The sequence below is a fragment of the Ostrinia nubilalis genome, chromosome 25 (assembly GCF_963855985.1).
Source record: "Ostrinia nubilalis chromosome 25, ilOstNubi1.1, whole genome shotgun sequence".
In the NCBI taxonomy this organism is placed as follows: Eukaryota; Metazoa; Arthropoda; class Insecta; order Lepidoptera; family Crambidae; genus Ostrinia; species Ostrinia nubilalis.
Window position 1 is genome coordinate 5272457 of NC_087112.1, and position 16829 is coordinate 5289285.

Sequence of the window (16829 nt, forward strand, 5' to 3'; positions counted from 1 at the left end):
ATCTTTTGATTTCTGCCTTCAATATAAAATTTTGCCTTTACCTGTAATTCAAAATCCTGTCATTTCTTTTTCAGGTTTAATTCAATGTGCGCTGGTATGAACCGCTCCATTACCCAGTTAAAATCGCAATGGAGCCTCATAAAAATCAGTGCGAAGAAAGACAAGACCATTGCTAGGCAGGCTCAAATTAAAACTGGCGGTGGTCCACCATTATCAGTGCCTGACGATAGGGCTGATGATATAGCATCTTGGTTGCCCAATGAATTTGTAGTCGATGTTAACAGATTTGACTCGGACTCAAATAAAAGTGAATTAATTAACATTCAAGAGGAGGAATCAACTCAAAATACGCAAGATCAGGAATTGATAAATAATGAAGAAATCCAATATGAATTGGTGGTACTTGATGAAGAAATAGAAGATACACATGCTTGTACTACTAGAGGCATATTGGAAGATAAAGAAAATAAAAAAGTAGAGGCAAAAGAAAATAAAGCAAAACCTAATTTTAAAGCACCAGCAATCAAAAAAAAAAGGAAACTGTTAAACAAAGAAGGCTTAATTGATTTAAGCAAAGTTAGGATTTCCGAAATTGCAGAAACAGAATCAAAATGCCGGATTGAACTGCATGAAGTTCAAATGGAAAACGAACGGAAGAAAGGGAGAAACTTGGATCTTGAGCATCAATTATTACAGGAAAAACTTAAATATTACACTCACATTAATAAAGAATAATAAGTCTTTTGATGTTAAAGTTTTTCAAGTACTAACAGATTCTAAATAATAAGTTAGTTCCTCCCTTACTTCTGTTTGTTTTTAATTTGTATTTTATGCAGTTCCAATCCGCATTTTGATTGTGTTTCTGCAATATATTTAGACGGCTATGAATATGTTTACTAGTCATAACTTAATAAGAGTTTGAGATTACTATTAACTAGCTGTTGCCCACGACTCCGCCTGCGTAGACTACTATTTCTGTAACCTACAGGATCTGTGCATTTTTCCAGGATAAAAAGAAGCCTATATGTTATTCGAGACTATATAATCTATCTGTTTTAGCAATTTATTTGTTTATAAGAATTGAACTGTGATTTTTAGTAAGTAAGTTTAATAATTGTACTTAAATTAGTGATATAAAGTAAATACACATATGCCTAGTCACAAACATTCGCCTTTATAATAATAGTGTAAATTATGGTTATTTTGTTTTAAATGTAGAAGGTTGATAACCTCCGAATAGAAACGTTTATACTTAAGCAATTTCTTTGTTTTAAAGAATTGAACTGTGATTTTTAATAAGTAAGTTTGTTGAAACTAATTGTACTTAAATTAGTGATATAAAGTAATTTGTTTTGAATTTTTGCAGAATAATTGCTTTTTTAAAGAGAACTACAGGTTTTGTTTTTGTGATAGTAACAAATTGGACTGAAAATTGAAATACAGGTATTTTTCAATCAAATATTCTTTTTATTTTCATTAAGATGCCAGGAACAGTATCTGAAAAATTAAAATACAACATTTTCATGAACTCAAATGACATTACATAAAAGTAAATCGTTGGAATTTATCAAAATGTATTTTAGTACCATTCAAAAATGTTGATTTATAAAATTTTGTAGTATCAACTGCGACCTACGCCTCAACAATGAAGGTCGGTTGTCGTGAACACTGTTCTCCGTCGAAAGTTGCGGAGTTACAGGGACCTGCTCCATATGTTGTTCTGAAAAATATTATGAATTTGTCAACATTTTGTCATAAAGATTTGTATTCCTTATGTACAGTCAAATTGATAACATTTACCTAACAATGTGTCATTCATATCAATGGCTATATTATGTAATACAGCCAATGCTATGATCACAGCTTTTCCATTTTGAAGGCTTACTGGTAAGCCATGGAGTAGGCATTGGAACCGCTGCTTCCACACCCCAAAACACCTTTCAACAGTGTTCCTAGTTGAGATGTGAGCATTATTGTATGCTTCTTCTTCTGGACGACTAGGCCTTAAAATAGGTGTAAATAGATATGGCAGAAGAGGGTAGCCCGAATCGCCAATAAGGCGTCCTCTAAACTGCCTATCCTCAAATCGTTGTTTTATATTGCTCTCCATAAAAATTCGACTGTCATGTGTACTGCCTCGCCATCTAGCCACTATATCCATTATTTTGAGGTCAGCATCACAGACAACCTAAAATAAAAAAAACAGTATCCTGTAGGTAATCCATCCAATAATATAGTGTTGAATGTTGCTAAAATTTAGATCATACAAAGTAAAAATTATAGACATTATTAAAACAAATCTTTCTCTGTTGTAAACTGTATAAAATCAAAATATATTTTACCTGAACATTCAGGGAATAATAGCCTTTTCTATTAATATAGTACTGGGCCATGTCACCTCCGGTTTTTTTAATTTTAATGTGGGTGCAATCTATGGCTCCTATCACCCCAGGAAAATTTTTAATTGCTCTAAATTTGGCACTAATTCTTTCCTGCTCTCCTATAGTGATAGGCATTTTGATGAAGGAATTTGCCTTATTCGCGATTGCATGCGCGACTCTGGCGCATATCCGGCTCACTGTCGGCTGACTTAGGCCATGGAGGTCACCAGCATCATCTTGTACCTGAAAATGTATGAAAATAATTATAGCAGCCACGACAAAGGGATAAAATAAAACACTTTTTTGTGCTTACCTCACGACGTCCCCAACATCTTATGGCCACTAAAACTTGCAGTTCAGGACACGTGCCACCACCTCTAGCGCTCTGAACCAGATCATCTTCCACCAAATCTATGATGGTGCGCACTGTGTCCTTATTGAACCTATATTTTATTTTAAAATTTAGGTCCCGCAAATCGAATGGGTTGCTTCGTTGGCGGTAGAGCTTTCTACGTCGCGCTGGGTCGGCATTATTGGCTAAATGCACAATTGCATTTATAGCATTCATTTTCACAAGCAAGGATCACAGCAAGGATATTTTGAATAAATAAACCAACGAAGTGACATTCATATGAAATGACATTTATAAAAGTTAGGTTAAAATAGGTTTATTAGAGCTTTAAACAAGGCCCGAGCTCTCGATAACTTATCACACAGATATAAGAGGATTTTAGCGCTAAATGACGATTATGAATAACAATTTTTATCAAACGTTTTATAAACCTCTAATAAGCATTTGATAAAATGTGAAAAATGATTATGAATAAGACCGTATATGTATTACATGTGACACTCCTAAGTACCGAATTGTCCACAGTTTTTAATGAGTTATCCTTCATCTGGGTAGGTAAGGTAAGGTAAGGTAAGTCTAGGTGGACGCAAACAGGCCACATGGCCCTACTTTAACGCGAAACGTGACCGTTCGCTAATTTCTCAAATAATTACGTCCTTGGATTAAAAGCCTAACGATAAATTATATTAGTGGGTGGAGCAATAGATTGCGTACATAACACCCAACAATACCAAATTACATTTTCATTTACACGATCTAACTAGAGAATTACCTAAAGTTACTAAAAGTTTACTGAATGAATGAAAGCCGCATTGATTAACTTCTTTTCTTTCTACTAGAGTCAATTTCCCTAAGTTACGATAAAACAGCAGATGCAAAATTATTAAAGAGGAATCCATATTAAATAGAATATGACGTAGAGTCACATAAATAAAAGTTCAAAGCTTTAACAAAAAGCTCCTTTAAAATCTTCTCTTCCGGATAAAAATATGATGGTTAAAAAAAGGAAATTGTAACTTCAATTGTTCAATTAATTTCTCAAGCAGCCTCCATTACAAATTAGCCGATTGCAGCGTAGGCAGTACAATTAGCTTAGTATTCACGAGCACAAACTAGTCACAAAAACAATCGCCTCCCAGTAGTAATGAATTCAAATAACTTTATGGGCACCAGTAATTACTTTGAGCTTCTAGACATGTGCCAGCTATGAATAAATATCATAGATTTCATTTGACAGAGCCGTATCAGTTGCAGGACAAAAACGGTCGGTTTTTGTGCGCGTACGCAGCTCATTAGAAACGTACCATTAGCGGCGGGGGGAGACAGACGTCAATCAGGAATATTAACTGAGACGACGGCCTTTGCATTACAATTGCGTCGCGGATCCACTCTTGCGCAGGTCGCGGTTCCCAGGGCTGACTAAAAGCGTTTTATTTTGTAGACCTATTTTTAAAAAGTTTGAAGATGAGATAGGAGTTAACTTTAAGTAAAAATGCAGAGCAGTGAAAAAAATGTGGACAGCAAAAGGTAGTTCAAGTATCCCTTATTTTTGTCACATAAGTATGCTACGATTCCGCATACAAATTATCTACTTTGGGTCAGCTACGAAATTAACCCAAATTTTCTCTAGATAGAGGCTTAAAATGCTATGAATAAGAGTATACAAAGGATCTAAGTATACCTACTTATAAGCTAGTTTTAATATCTTTCTATGCCTGGGCTTGGTTGGCTTAACATGGAAACAATCAGTGTGCCTTTCCCTACAATTGTTGACAGACCATGAACAAACAACAAAATTGCTTAAATCCATATTTCTTCGAGTACACTTCCTGATTTTGTAACTCCTGTACCTAATTAGGCCAGTTCTACAAACGTCGACAACCCTAACGATTCTTGCTTAGTCAGCTGTCTCTTTCATGCCCGGTAGCGTTGTTTACGAGTGAGTGGGACAACTAGAGTTTAGTTTAGCAATTGTAATGGATAGTTATCAAATGTCTGTGCAAATGTCAACGCACGATACTAGCGGGAAAGGAATGCACTCGTGGACATGGAATTAATGCACTGATTAATGAAATATATGAAGAATATTCTAGATTTGTTTTTGTCGAGTAATGAGACATCTAACTTGTATTCTAGGTATTCTTGATTGACACCAAAATGGGTGACATAGGTATGTCTATGGGAGAATGTTTTAATATTATTCTGTTTAGGATTTTTACCTCAATGTCTAACCTATATCAGGCCTTTGCTGTTTTTGCATAGGTACTCTATTATTTAGCTCCTACATAATTAAAATAATTGATTAGATTTGCCTTGCCTATTTTGGTGTCTAATCGTATATTTGCATAAACTTTATAGTGTAAATAACCCGCCTTCTGGCGCAGTCGGGTAATGAAGCGTTACTGCAGATTTTATTACTTTTTATCTACAACTATAGATGAAATCTATACGACATTATTTAGTAAACATTTCTGAATATTGAGTAGTTGAAAAGCTTCTGCAACTACTTTTACTGAACATATTTTAGCGTAATAAGACGCCAATTTGCGTATTTCACAGCCAAGACATACCTACAAATTCACATAAAGTACAATTTAAGCACTAGTCATAGATATAAATACAGCTGATATAAATCTGGTGTACTCATTTACACATAAGGTTTCAGGACCGATACCAAATAATGGTAATAGGCAGTTTTACCACAGATAATATAATACTAGTTTTACATTCGGCGATTGCGGCAGTAACGATTGGTCGTGGCTAGTATATTATACCTATTATCGTATAGGTACAAACAGCACTTATTTAACTAACTAGCTTCTGTTATAGAAAGACGAAAGCCTTTTCGCGTGTCCCACCTATTTTCTAAGTTTATTTAGAGTATTCTCTTCGTATCGCTTCCACCGCCGAATTAACTATGAATTTCTCACTTCATATCATCATCATCATCATTTCAGCCTGACAGTCCACTGCTGAACGTATGTCTCCAAGGAATGTCACAAAAAGCTATGTCACTTTTTTTTTTCCAACCGCGCTGTCTGGTTTCTTCTTTTCACTTTCAATAGTAATGAAAGAATAAAAGTTGGTATTTTGTAATAACTAGATGTTTTCTTGCATCGTCGGTCTTAAAAGTATCGTTTCACAAAACTAGAAGGGCCTACCTATCACGTCGTCGTCATAAATCGAGTGTGCCAATGCGTAAGTATTCAAAATGTCAAACGTGCAAGTGAGAGGCGCTATGGCGGTGATCCTTGGCTTTCCCCCCATGTTTCCCCATTTATGTAAGTACCTAGGTATGTTAATGTTTCTAATTTGAATTTTGGGAAAATTATAAAGCTGAAAAAAGACATGGAACTTAGTAAAAAAATATAATTTGTGAAAGTTTTTGGGACAAAAACGTTCTCGAGTGGCGACCACGCGTTGAAAGATGTTCCTAAGTGTGGGTAGCCTCCTCAGGTAGCCTCCCATTTGAAGAATCAAGTTACCTGCTGTAGCACCTGGATACGGGTCACTGTGGAAATCCTTAGGGGAGGCCTTTGTCCAGCAGTGAATGTCTTTAGAATTAAGAAGATGATTACGAAAGTGTGCTTTAAGAAAAGTATGCCGTCTACTGATTCATTGACTTTGATATTGTCATTGCATGAAAATTTTTAAATAACTACTTGCTTCTAGGTTTCAATGCCAATTTTTAAATTCTAGCTCAGCTTCCAATTAAATAAACCAATTTCACAATACTTCTGCGTATTTCAAGTTGCACAGAACTGTAATATTTACAATCGGTATAGATTGTGCGATATCACTGTATTTGGTATTATTCCGCGGCCGGCGCAAGCGCTGATAGAAATGTTATAATTAAGATATTGTTCCCTTTTAATGAAAGCTAACACTGATTTACATCTGACCAGCGGTTATTTATGCCGCTGCCGTTATGGGAAGCCGGTCGGTTTCAAACGATTATAATCCATAGTGGTAATGTTAACTTGAAAGTAATTTTGTTTGTCTGTTTATTGTAAGTATTTGTATTATCGTCTTCATGGTGGTGTAGGTCTCTACCTACCTCCGACCTCTGTCGGAGAATTTGATCTGAAGATTCTAAGGCTGAGTTGCACCACCTGACTTTGACGGTAACTATAACGATAAGATAACCGATGTTTTTTGTATGTAGTTTGACAGATTTTTGACGCAGCCTAAGTCTAGTAAAAGATACGTATACATATTTAAAGGATTTTTTGACAAGAAATTGTTTCATTAATTAATCGACTCTTTCAAAAATTAAGATTTGAGCCGAACGTTAGTCGTCCAACTGTTTTGGAATAAAAATATCAATTATTTATATTAATATTTTAGTAACTGATATCCCAATTAAATATTTATGTTAACTATATTCTAGGCAGACAATTCCACAGGAAAATCTAGTTCTAAATAGTCATTGAGTAAGGAATTCCCAGCTAAAAAGGTCTTAAGACAGATTCTTGTAGCTTTGCCTGTTCCGAGATTAATTTAACTGTTCTTTACAAAGGATACATTATTATCTAAGTAGTTAATCATTGCAGTCATAAAGGGCGATAAGGTTTCCTATACGGTTACTGATTATTATTACGTAATTAATTGCGATGCACTAATTACTAAGCTGTGGTTGCGGGGAGGTGTAGACTATCAGCATAACTATCATCTTAATGGTGTACCTATTATAATAAAACCATGACAAGACATTTAGGTAGGATTAGATTTGAGTGAAATTAGAGGACAAAAGGGAGTTCTAGTAAGCAATTGAGATAAACTTATGATTTTTCTAGCCAAATTGCAATGCACGCACACAATCTTTCCTTTGTTTCATTTCATAGTGGTTAATTTGTGGACTAATTAAAAAGTTTCTTCTATTAACTACAACTTCATAAGTTGCTACATTACTTTATGTTCTGTCGCGCTTGCATAGGTTTTGGTTATTAAGATTAAACATTTAATTAAACTTTCAATATTGACTACAATTTGACCAAGTTACCTTATTCTTATAGGACCAAAAGCGATCTAAGTGTATTAAACAGCATCAGTTATTATTTAAATGCTTCATTAAATGCATTTCAAATACCTAAAGTATCGAATATTGGTTACGTACGGGGTCGCGCGGTTCGCGGCTCCATACATAATATTCCGCACCCACCTGTCACGTCGTTAATATCTGTTTTGCATCTACTATAGATAGGGCTGGCATAGACAGTTTGAACATCTACTTCTACAGTCTCTACATGGATGAGAAGGCTTCCATGCATGGGCGTATTGAGGAGGAAGGAGCAGCTGCCTTCCCTAGACATTGTAAATCCTTACTTATCTACCTTATAGTTTTGTTTGTCCCTTTCCAAAAATATAAATTACCTCCCCTGGCTCAGACTGCCCCATCCTCAGTCAAAAGCTCATGCTTACATGTAATAAAATAAAAAAGTGAAAAACGTCTTTATTCCTTCACACTAATTGGATTACTTTGTAAAAATTGAAAAATTTTGCTCTTCTCTTTCCTTTTACATGTCTCATGATTGACCTTTCCAGCGCTTCAAGAAGAATATTTGGCTAGTTAGTTCAATTTCCATATTTTTTTAATTTCAGCTACAAATATGGGAACCTAAAGGGACTTAATGACTAAAATCCTAAAGCACTAAAGACCATGGTCTGTCTTGGCCCCTAAATAAAACCAGGCTAACATCCATAAAATTACATACAATTCATATCTACTATCCTCCTCCTCCTCCATCTAGGCGTTAGTGTTAATATTTAACACAAATCTGCCGGTTTATGTGCTACTAGCGGCCGCCCGCGACTTCGTACGCGTGGACCTCGTTTTACCCCCGTTAGATATCATGATAGATGGCGTTTCACGGCGTGAATATTTACGAACGTCAGAAACAGTAGTTTGTCCAGCGCTGTAGATTTTAACCAATGACGATAGATGGCGCTTTTTAGACACGTCTTATTTATTTATTGAAGTTTATTTGTCACATATCATCATAAATTATAGCCTATATGTTAATCTGGGTTATAAACAATACTGTAAAGTTTCAACAAAATCCGTTCAGTAGTTTTTGCGTGAAAGAGTAACAAACATCCAGACATCCAGACATCCAAACTTTCGCCTTCATAATATTAGTAGGTTAGCAACCCTAGAGGAGATATTTCGCACATGCTAGTTACGTAACGCGAGGTGTGCTGGTTGCACGGGATATTCCTAGGTCTCTGACTGCGCCTAGATTTGGCAGCTTTGCTTACATTATGGATTGTTCTGAGAGGGCGCACAGGGCCGTAGCCAGGTCACATTGAGGGACCCAGATGTATAGTAAATACAGGGAAAGTACCTGGGATTTTTTTCCAGAAAACGCTCGTCCATGTCAGTAAGTTTTCTGCCTTCAATGTGTTTACGTTTTATAAAATTACAGAAACTTTCAATCAATATTTGATTATGTTTCATTCGGTACGAAAATAGGTACAAAATATAATATTGTTGACATTAAAACTATGTATTCAGACCTATTTTTTCTATTATTTATTTCCTAGATTAGTTTTTAATAGCAAGTTCTTGTGAAGTCACAACTCTCTATTTATATAAAAACTCTAGTAGGTAGACAGGCATTGTTTTAAACCAAAGTACCTGACTATAGCTACGTCTCTGTGCAAACGCTGGGTAACCCACTTAATTTTAGAGTATTTCGCGGAAAAACGCGGCTGCTTTGTAGTAAACAGGATAGAGGTCGGAAAAGAGCACGTGAAGTGATTCTTGCGGATGCTTTCAGAGTTTAATAAGTTTTCTGGGTAATTTTATAAACATTTTAAAAGTATATGTCATTTTGTCATCTGCGTCTATGCTAATATCATTCGTTCATTCTTCATTTCAGCCAAATGACATCCACCGCTGGACAAAGGTCTCCCCAATGATTTTCCACAACGACTGGTCCTGTGCTTCCCGCGTTTTCTTACTTTCTTTACCGTCGTTAATGATATTCATAGTAATTTAAACTTAGTACTCTTTCGAAACTATTTGGTACCTAATGCATAACCCCTCGGCATTACTTAATGCCACTTTTAACCATAATTAGCTACATTCACCGCCAGTTCCCCTGCTATTCTCCATAAGTTGGCATTACGTTATCAACTACAATGGCTATTACGTTGGTGCACCATGCTGCAATAGAAGTAGGTAAAGAAGGTCCTTATGTGTGATAAATATGGAGTTCATTAAATATTACGGGTCTTACAGTTCCATAGTAGTTGAGTATTAATATCATTTTATGTATTTTTTCTAAATGTCATATTAGTTCATGCCGTCATCATTGATGTCGCGAGCAATGTGTTCTGTTTTTGGGCATATTGCTGCGACACTGGCCCCGCCCCCTTTTCACATATCCCTGTAGTTTCTGTGATGTGTGACATAAGCTTCCTATGTAGTGCTACATACTCGTAGGAAGCTTACGTCTAGCAATGGACTGTCATATTATGTTGAAATGGTGATGGCTGGCTGGATGTATCTGCCTATGTTTAGCAGTTTATTGATGAGGTCTTTCTTACTCTTGGACTCAAAATCAATTTCAATCTACATCATTATTGTTTCTCTTGGTTCTGACAGAAAGAATGGACCCTACTGAGTACACTTCGATTGTATTGCGCCTGTACACAGAGTCGGTATCTCATCGGTAGCGTGTACTACCTAGTCTTGCGCAAGCCCCAGGTTCGATTCCGGGCGTTTAACGAGTATCAGATGGTTTATCGCGGTAATGATACTGTAGATGCCGTGACCTGCAGGTGCAGTAGGTGTCTGCTTAGTCTAAACGCTTATGAAATAACTAAGGGCCCACCCAAGTTCGTTTTGATATTACGAATCTACCAATTTCTATTCTCAATCTATCTTTCCGATTATGAGTAAACTAGCGGCCGCCCGCGGCTTCGTACGCGTGGATCCCGTTTTACGTAACGTAAGTACGTGTGGAGTTTCGTAAAATCCTTTCTTAGCGGATGCCTACGTCATAACATCTACCTGCCTGCCAAATTTCAGCCCGATGCGTCCAGTGGTTTGGGCTGTGTGTTGATAGATCACTATGTCAGTCAGTCAGTCAGTCACCCTTGAGTTAAGTATGTACATTTAGATTGTATTGTTTTCTTCTTCTTCTATCTTAGTGTTCTTATAACTGTGGTTTAAACGCTGATGACACATAATAAGTAGCCATAGGCGTCTGATCTGTTATGTTGGCTTTAAACTCTTCTTTATCATCGTCAGGTCATTAAAATTTAGTCTCCACTGCAGAAGCAGGACCATCTCCTGGATAGATTCGAGGAGGCTTATTCCTATTTTCATCTAATTAATTTTGTTGTTGTTTACTAATTCACTTAATTAAACATTCAACATTCGCCGTAGATTCTGACACGTGAGTTACAATAATGGGAGCCAAAGGTGAGAATAATACCGCAACATTCGCATTAAAACATAAAAGCTCTACTTATCTACATTAAGTTGTCTTCGTGATTTGTGGCTACGTATGGGGGTTTTAAGTTTTTATAACTAACTTTTTATACCTAAGCTTGTTTATGAAAGGAGTCCTTTTAAAAACTAGATTAAGATTATTTGCGAAATACAATGTCCTTTCCAAAAATAGCATATTCTTAAAATAGTCGCTAATTTCTCAACTGGCTTCAGGCAAAAACAATTTACATTCAATAACCTGTCCAAAGTCAACTTTCCTAATTTGCTCAAATAGTTTATATGGCATTATCTAAATAGGATCAAAATTAGTTGAGCAAGATTTATAACAATGTCAACTGGTGTCAAGACTGGTTTGATTTGTGTCCTCAGTATATCATTTAACTCGGAGAATCCCTGTGACAAGTAATAATAACGTAATGTATTCCAAATACTGGACTGAAACTAAATATAATAAACTAAGAACTCAGCTTTTCGAGAATGTCGATAGGTACTAAGTTCGCCTTTAGAAATTGACATGTTACGTTGATTTAAAAAATATTTGAATGTTTTTAGTTATTTCATAAATTAACAATCTTAATTAATAAACATCAGGTGCGATAGTGGTCAAATACCTGCCTTGTTATGCATAAAAAAAATATCAGATGAGTTCAATCGAACTTATTTTTTTAGAAAACTAAGATGTTTCATCTGATATTGACTGTTAAATCTTCTGCTTGTTTGTATAAATTGATTCGTTAATTATTTCAACTAAATGTCGTCCATTTCAATTTACAAGACAAAGGCTCTACCACAGGCTTTCACAACGACCATTGCTGCGACGCCCGCATCCATGTGCCGCTTCAGCCAAATGACGTCCACTGCTGGACAAGAAGGACCTGTTCTTCTGATTAAATTCGTTACGGGTTGACGGTTTATCTTTCTCCCGGGACAAACTTGACCTTCACTGGTTGGGTTTTTATTGGCGGTCAAGCTGTAGATCCTGGATACACAGGATTTGCAGCGGTGGGAACGAGAGACGGGAATAGTCCCGTGGACAAAGAGCTCCCCTCCTTAATAGTATATAAATGTAAAATACAAATATTGCAAACTCAAAAGCTTTAAAGTTTAGGTCTGCGTATCTAGCACGCTTTGTCCCAATAAGTAGTCGCACAACTATTGCAGATTAGCTATAAATCTAGACAATATATCGGCTAGCATTCTAACGGGCCGGAGGGCAGGTTATATTTTAAAGCACTGGTTCCCAAACTGCCCCCTTAAAAACTTTGCTATTTAAAAGATAAAAAATAATTAGGTATATGGATTTGGGACTGCGCGCATACTTATGTGACTACACCCACCAGTAAACATAAGTAAAGTCCGGTCGACGAAATTCCACGTGCTCGGCGACCGTACTTTAGTCATGTATGAGTAATTTAAAAGCTATTCAGCTTACTTTTTTTGTTTCAGCTTTCAAAAAATGTTATCCTGGGACTGGTTTAAAAGCCAACTTACTGAGACTAAATTAATAAACTAGATTTTTTAAAGTACATGTACGTACAAACAAGCGACCAACAAATCAACATGTCACAATCAAATCACTGTAACATTTAATGCAGTTGTAAAAATTACGATTTTGCGACAAATGTGTAAAGTCCGATGTACTCTCGTTTAAACCCAACCTGGGATCCGTGAACTTAGGCTGAGTTACACCAACTAACTTTGATCCTAACTATAACGTTAACCGGTGTTTTTTTATTGAGTTTGACAGATTTGACGTTTTTCAAAGTTAAAGTAAGGTGATGCAACCCACCCTAAGTGTTGGGAACCGCTGTTTCAACGATTAAGACTGAATAGAGCGAGATGGAAGAACCCCGTGATATTTGCTTAATGAATACCTAAACATCTAGTCGGTAATTATTCTCTGATATCGTATCAACTGCGCCGTGACTCAATTAAATGCCAAACTTAGTTCAGTGTGTGCCCTGTTTGTGTGAATATTGAACCTGGGTTGCACCATCTTACTTTAACCGTTAAAAATCTGTCAAACTCCATACAAAAAACACCGGTTATCGATATAGTTACGGTCAAAGTTAGGTGGTGCAACTCAGCCTGATGCTGATGAACGTTTTCACCATCAATCCCTAATTTTTAAGTGATCCATATGAAAACTAAATTCCTGTTGTGTGTTACCATAGGGGTCACTTAAAAATTGGTACTTTACGGTAGGTAGACCGGGTACAATAGTACCACGGGTCAATAGTACCATCGGCGATATTTCTTCATACAAGCGACGTTAGATTGTGTGCATAGCGTCAGAATATGCGCTTTTTGTGTTTCCATCCGCTCACCAGTCGGCGGCGCTTGCGCTGAAAAACGAAGGTGTACAGGAAGGATTTTTGTTTTTTGCCCAGCCGCAGTAAGTTTTTATGTCAAATGTATGAGCCCATAAGTTGCCTAATATGCTATTTGTTACCAAAGTATTGTTGTCAATAGTTTATCCAGGCTCTAAACTTTGTATCGACAGCGAATTATTGGCATTCACTGTGAAAATGACTGAATTTTAGGTGAAGTTCTCTTGACTACCTACTTGGAACAAATGTACCAGTCTCCATGGGGTCAATTGTAGCGGTACAATCAACCCCGTGGTACAATTAACCCCCGGAACCTTATTTTATACTTAATATTTTAAATTGGTTTTAAAGTACCTATACTTATAATAAAATAAGTTATTATAAAACATTCACGTGGTTATTTTACATTTTTACAATTATATTTTTATAATTATAGGCATACCTACCCACTGAAAAAATAGTTAATGTGTTTTATTAAATACTAGCTGACCCGGCGAACTTCGTACCGCCTTAGCGTAGAGATTTTCTTTATATTTTTTTCCGTAAAAACCTTGTACAGAGTATTAGAAAACTACAAAAAAAAAATCAGCCATATCGGTCAAGCCGTTTTCATGTTATGTCGTGACAACGGAAAACGGGTTTCATTTTTATATATATAGAAGTAGGTAGATGTCGATAAAAAGGTGATATAAGTACCTAAATGCCTACTTAAAATATTTTAATATAGGTTTCTAAAACCCTTCTGAATATGTACATTTTAGCTTAATTCAGTAAGTAACTAAGTATTTGAACGTTTTGTTTTAGATGCCTCGACGTAGAGTCAAAAGTACGGATCACGGATCAACGGATCTATTCCTTTATGAACAGGCTTATGAAAAAAATTTAAAAGGGTGAAGCATTAGTAGGTATAAATAAATCAGGGTCAATTGTACCAGGGGTCAATTGTACCCTCATACAAAAATAGATTTTTAAGTTTTGATTATTCTATCATTGTTATTATGCTTATTGTTGTTTCAGGAGCAATATCCGAGCCAAATAAATGGCATATTATGTAGAAACAGTTAGCTTTTTCGTTTTTATGGAAGAAAAGTTATTGTTTTGTTTTTAAACTTTAGTGTTGATTTTTCATACTTGTTCCTAAATTTTTTCGATCTCAATTAATAAAGAATGATGATTGTAGGAGATTAAGAGTACAGAATACCAATAAAGGTGATGATTAGATAAACATAACGACTTTTATAGCCTCATATATTATTGGTACAATTGACCCGTTGTAGGGGTCAATTGTAACATGAGACATCGTACAGTTCAAACTCGTTTTTCATTAAGTATTCGAAAGAATAGTTCAACTCTGCATGCTTAAATTTGTAGCTTAGGAGTCTAGTTGTTACAGCATACTAACAGAATAAGTTATATTTCATTAGATTTCTCAATATTGAACAATTTCCAAAAAATGGTACTATTGTCCCCGGTCTACCCTACTAACGTTTTCACCATCAATCTCCAAAGATTGATGGTGAAAACGGGCATGAGTGTAACAAACAAATGACGAAATACTGTAGTGCTACCCTTTTAAAAGACTGATTTAGGGACTATCGTGTCTTAAAATTAAGAAAGGCACCTACTTTGTCTGTGAAGAAAGATTGAACCTGGGGTAATTTCTAGGTAGACTGAACTAGACGGCCCGCTACAGGTAGGAAAGTTTTGGGACTTACCTGTGTTTTGAGATGGACCGGCCAGGGCTTACATCCTATAGGTAGTTCTAGTGTGTCTTGCTGCACTCACAACAGTCACAACACACAATTCACAGCACAGTACTTGAACACAGCGGGTCTTTACACTGCTATTGCGGTTTATTCACTCGCACGCGCGCACCATTGTGCTTGGCTGGACTACAGATAATAATATTACACTGGACGTAGGTATTTCCCAAAATTTGGTAATTATAAAGTCCTTTTTCTCAAGACCGTATGATAATCAAACTAAGAAATAAATATCTAGTACCTACGTTTGAGCATTTTATTGCAATTATTGCAATTGCAATGGACTATAATTTCACACAATCTGACCCAAAAAATTACGATGGTTCCTACAGAATACCATCATCATTTATTTATTTATTTATGAATAGAACGGTAGTACGAATTACACTATGTAACAAAGTTCAGAATAACATAGAAACAATTTAACTTATTTTATTCTGTAGAACATCATACACGCTGAGTAGGTGCCATTTTGGTTCAATAATGTGAAATTATTGTCTGTCAAATTATTTTAATGTGTTAAACTATGTTTGAACCAAAGAATTTTTTTTTCTTTCTTTCAAAAACAAAAAATGAAACAAAATTGAAGCATATTCTAAGAACATTTTATCAATAATGATTTCCGTAAATATCAGTGTTGAACGTCGTAACTTCCCGCCCGCCCTTCAAATAAATTGGGCGTTCAAGCTGCTACAGTTGTCTATGGACCGGAGATTAACGCCGCCATGTTGTGACGTCATTCAACCCGCTGGTCAATTTGAGGGATGTAAGGCCGGTAATAAACCACTAGGTAAACATTGCCATAAATATCGTATTATGGCTAAAAGGGAATCTTAATCTTAATTTTCTACCCAAAGCATAATTATTAATAGTATAAATTATCGTTATCTTTAAATATCTGACTATCATACGACAGTAATTTCAAAGTAAATACTGCTGTATCATTTAGGCCCGATTCGACCAAACTTTTATCCGAGATTAATTCCTGGTATAACGTAGTACTTATTATTATTCTGTTGTATAACTGACACAGTATTCAGTATGGGAAATATGTCAAAACTGACGATTTATTCTGAGATTAATATTTACTCTTGTTTGGTCGAATGCACCCTTAGTAGGTAAGTAAGGGCTGATTTTACCATCATCGGATAACTTTTAACTGAAGAATAAACTTGTCATTTTGACATATTTCCCATACTGAAACTGTCAATGTGGCAAACTTATTACTCAGTTAAAAGTTATCGGACGATGGTAAAATCAGCCCTAAGTGGTAAAAGGTGTTTTAATGGGACAAATTAATGTAAGTCTTATGTGGTTTCGACTGTTATTATTATTTGAATAGAGATTACACACCAAAACATGTGAAAAAGCAAAGAAAATTGCCAAAATACGAAAATTTACTGTATTTTTCAGTATTGTAAAGTTCAGCCCGTCTCTCGTTTGCTCTGTAATAACTTTGATATTTACTTACATCTCTGAAAATCGCCATCCGTAAAGACCTTTCAATTTGTCCTTTAATTTTTTGATTTAAAATTTTTCATG

General features: G+C 35.7%; 1 protein-coding gene across 1 annotated transcript; it reads right to left on the bottom strand.

Moving 5' to 3' along the window:
* Positions 1–1472: 1472 nt before the first annotated feature.
* Positions 1473–3210, bottom strand: LOC135084230 (putative nuclease HARBI1). Its single transcript, XM_063978970.1, has 5 exons — positions 2695–3210; positions 2343–2624; positions 1801–2188; positions 1587–1720; positions 1473–1497 (listed from the first exon to the last, which is right to left on the bottom strand). The coding sequence occupies exons 1-4, from the start codon at positions 2947–2949 to the stop codon at positions 1590–1592; spliced, it is 1056 nt and encodes a 351-aa protein (XP_063835040.1). The 5' UTR covers positions 2950–3210; the 3' UTR covers positions 1473–1497; positions 1587–1589.
* Between the last annotated feature and the right edge of the window lie 13619 nt (positions 3211–16829).

Bases quoted from the DNA above. Each gene is read 5' to 3' on its own strand.
- LOC135084230 (XM_063978970.1), bottom strand. From the start codon at position 2,949: ATGAATGCTATAAATGCAATTGTGCATTTAGCCAATAATGCCGACCCA. The intron at 2,189-2,342 runs GTAAAATATATT...TTTTTATTTTAG, and splicing joins ATTATTCCCTGAATGTTCAG to GTTGTCTGTGATGCTGACCT. The intron at 1,721-1,800 runs GTAAATGTTATC...AATATTTTTCAG, and splicing joins TATGAATGACACATTGTTAG to AACAACATATGGAGCAGGTC.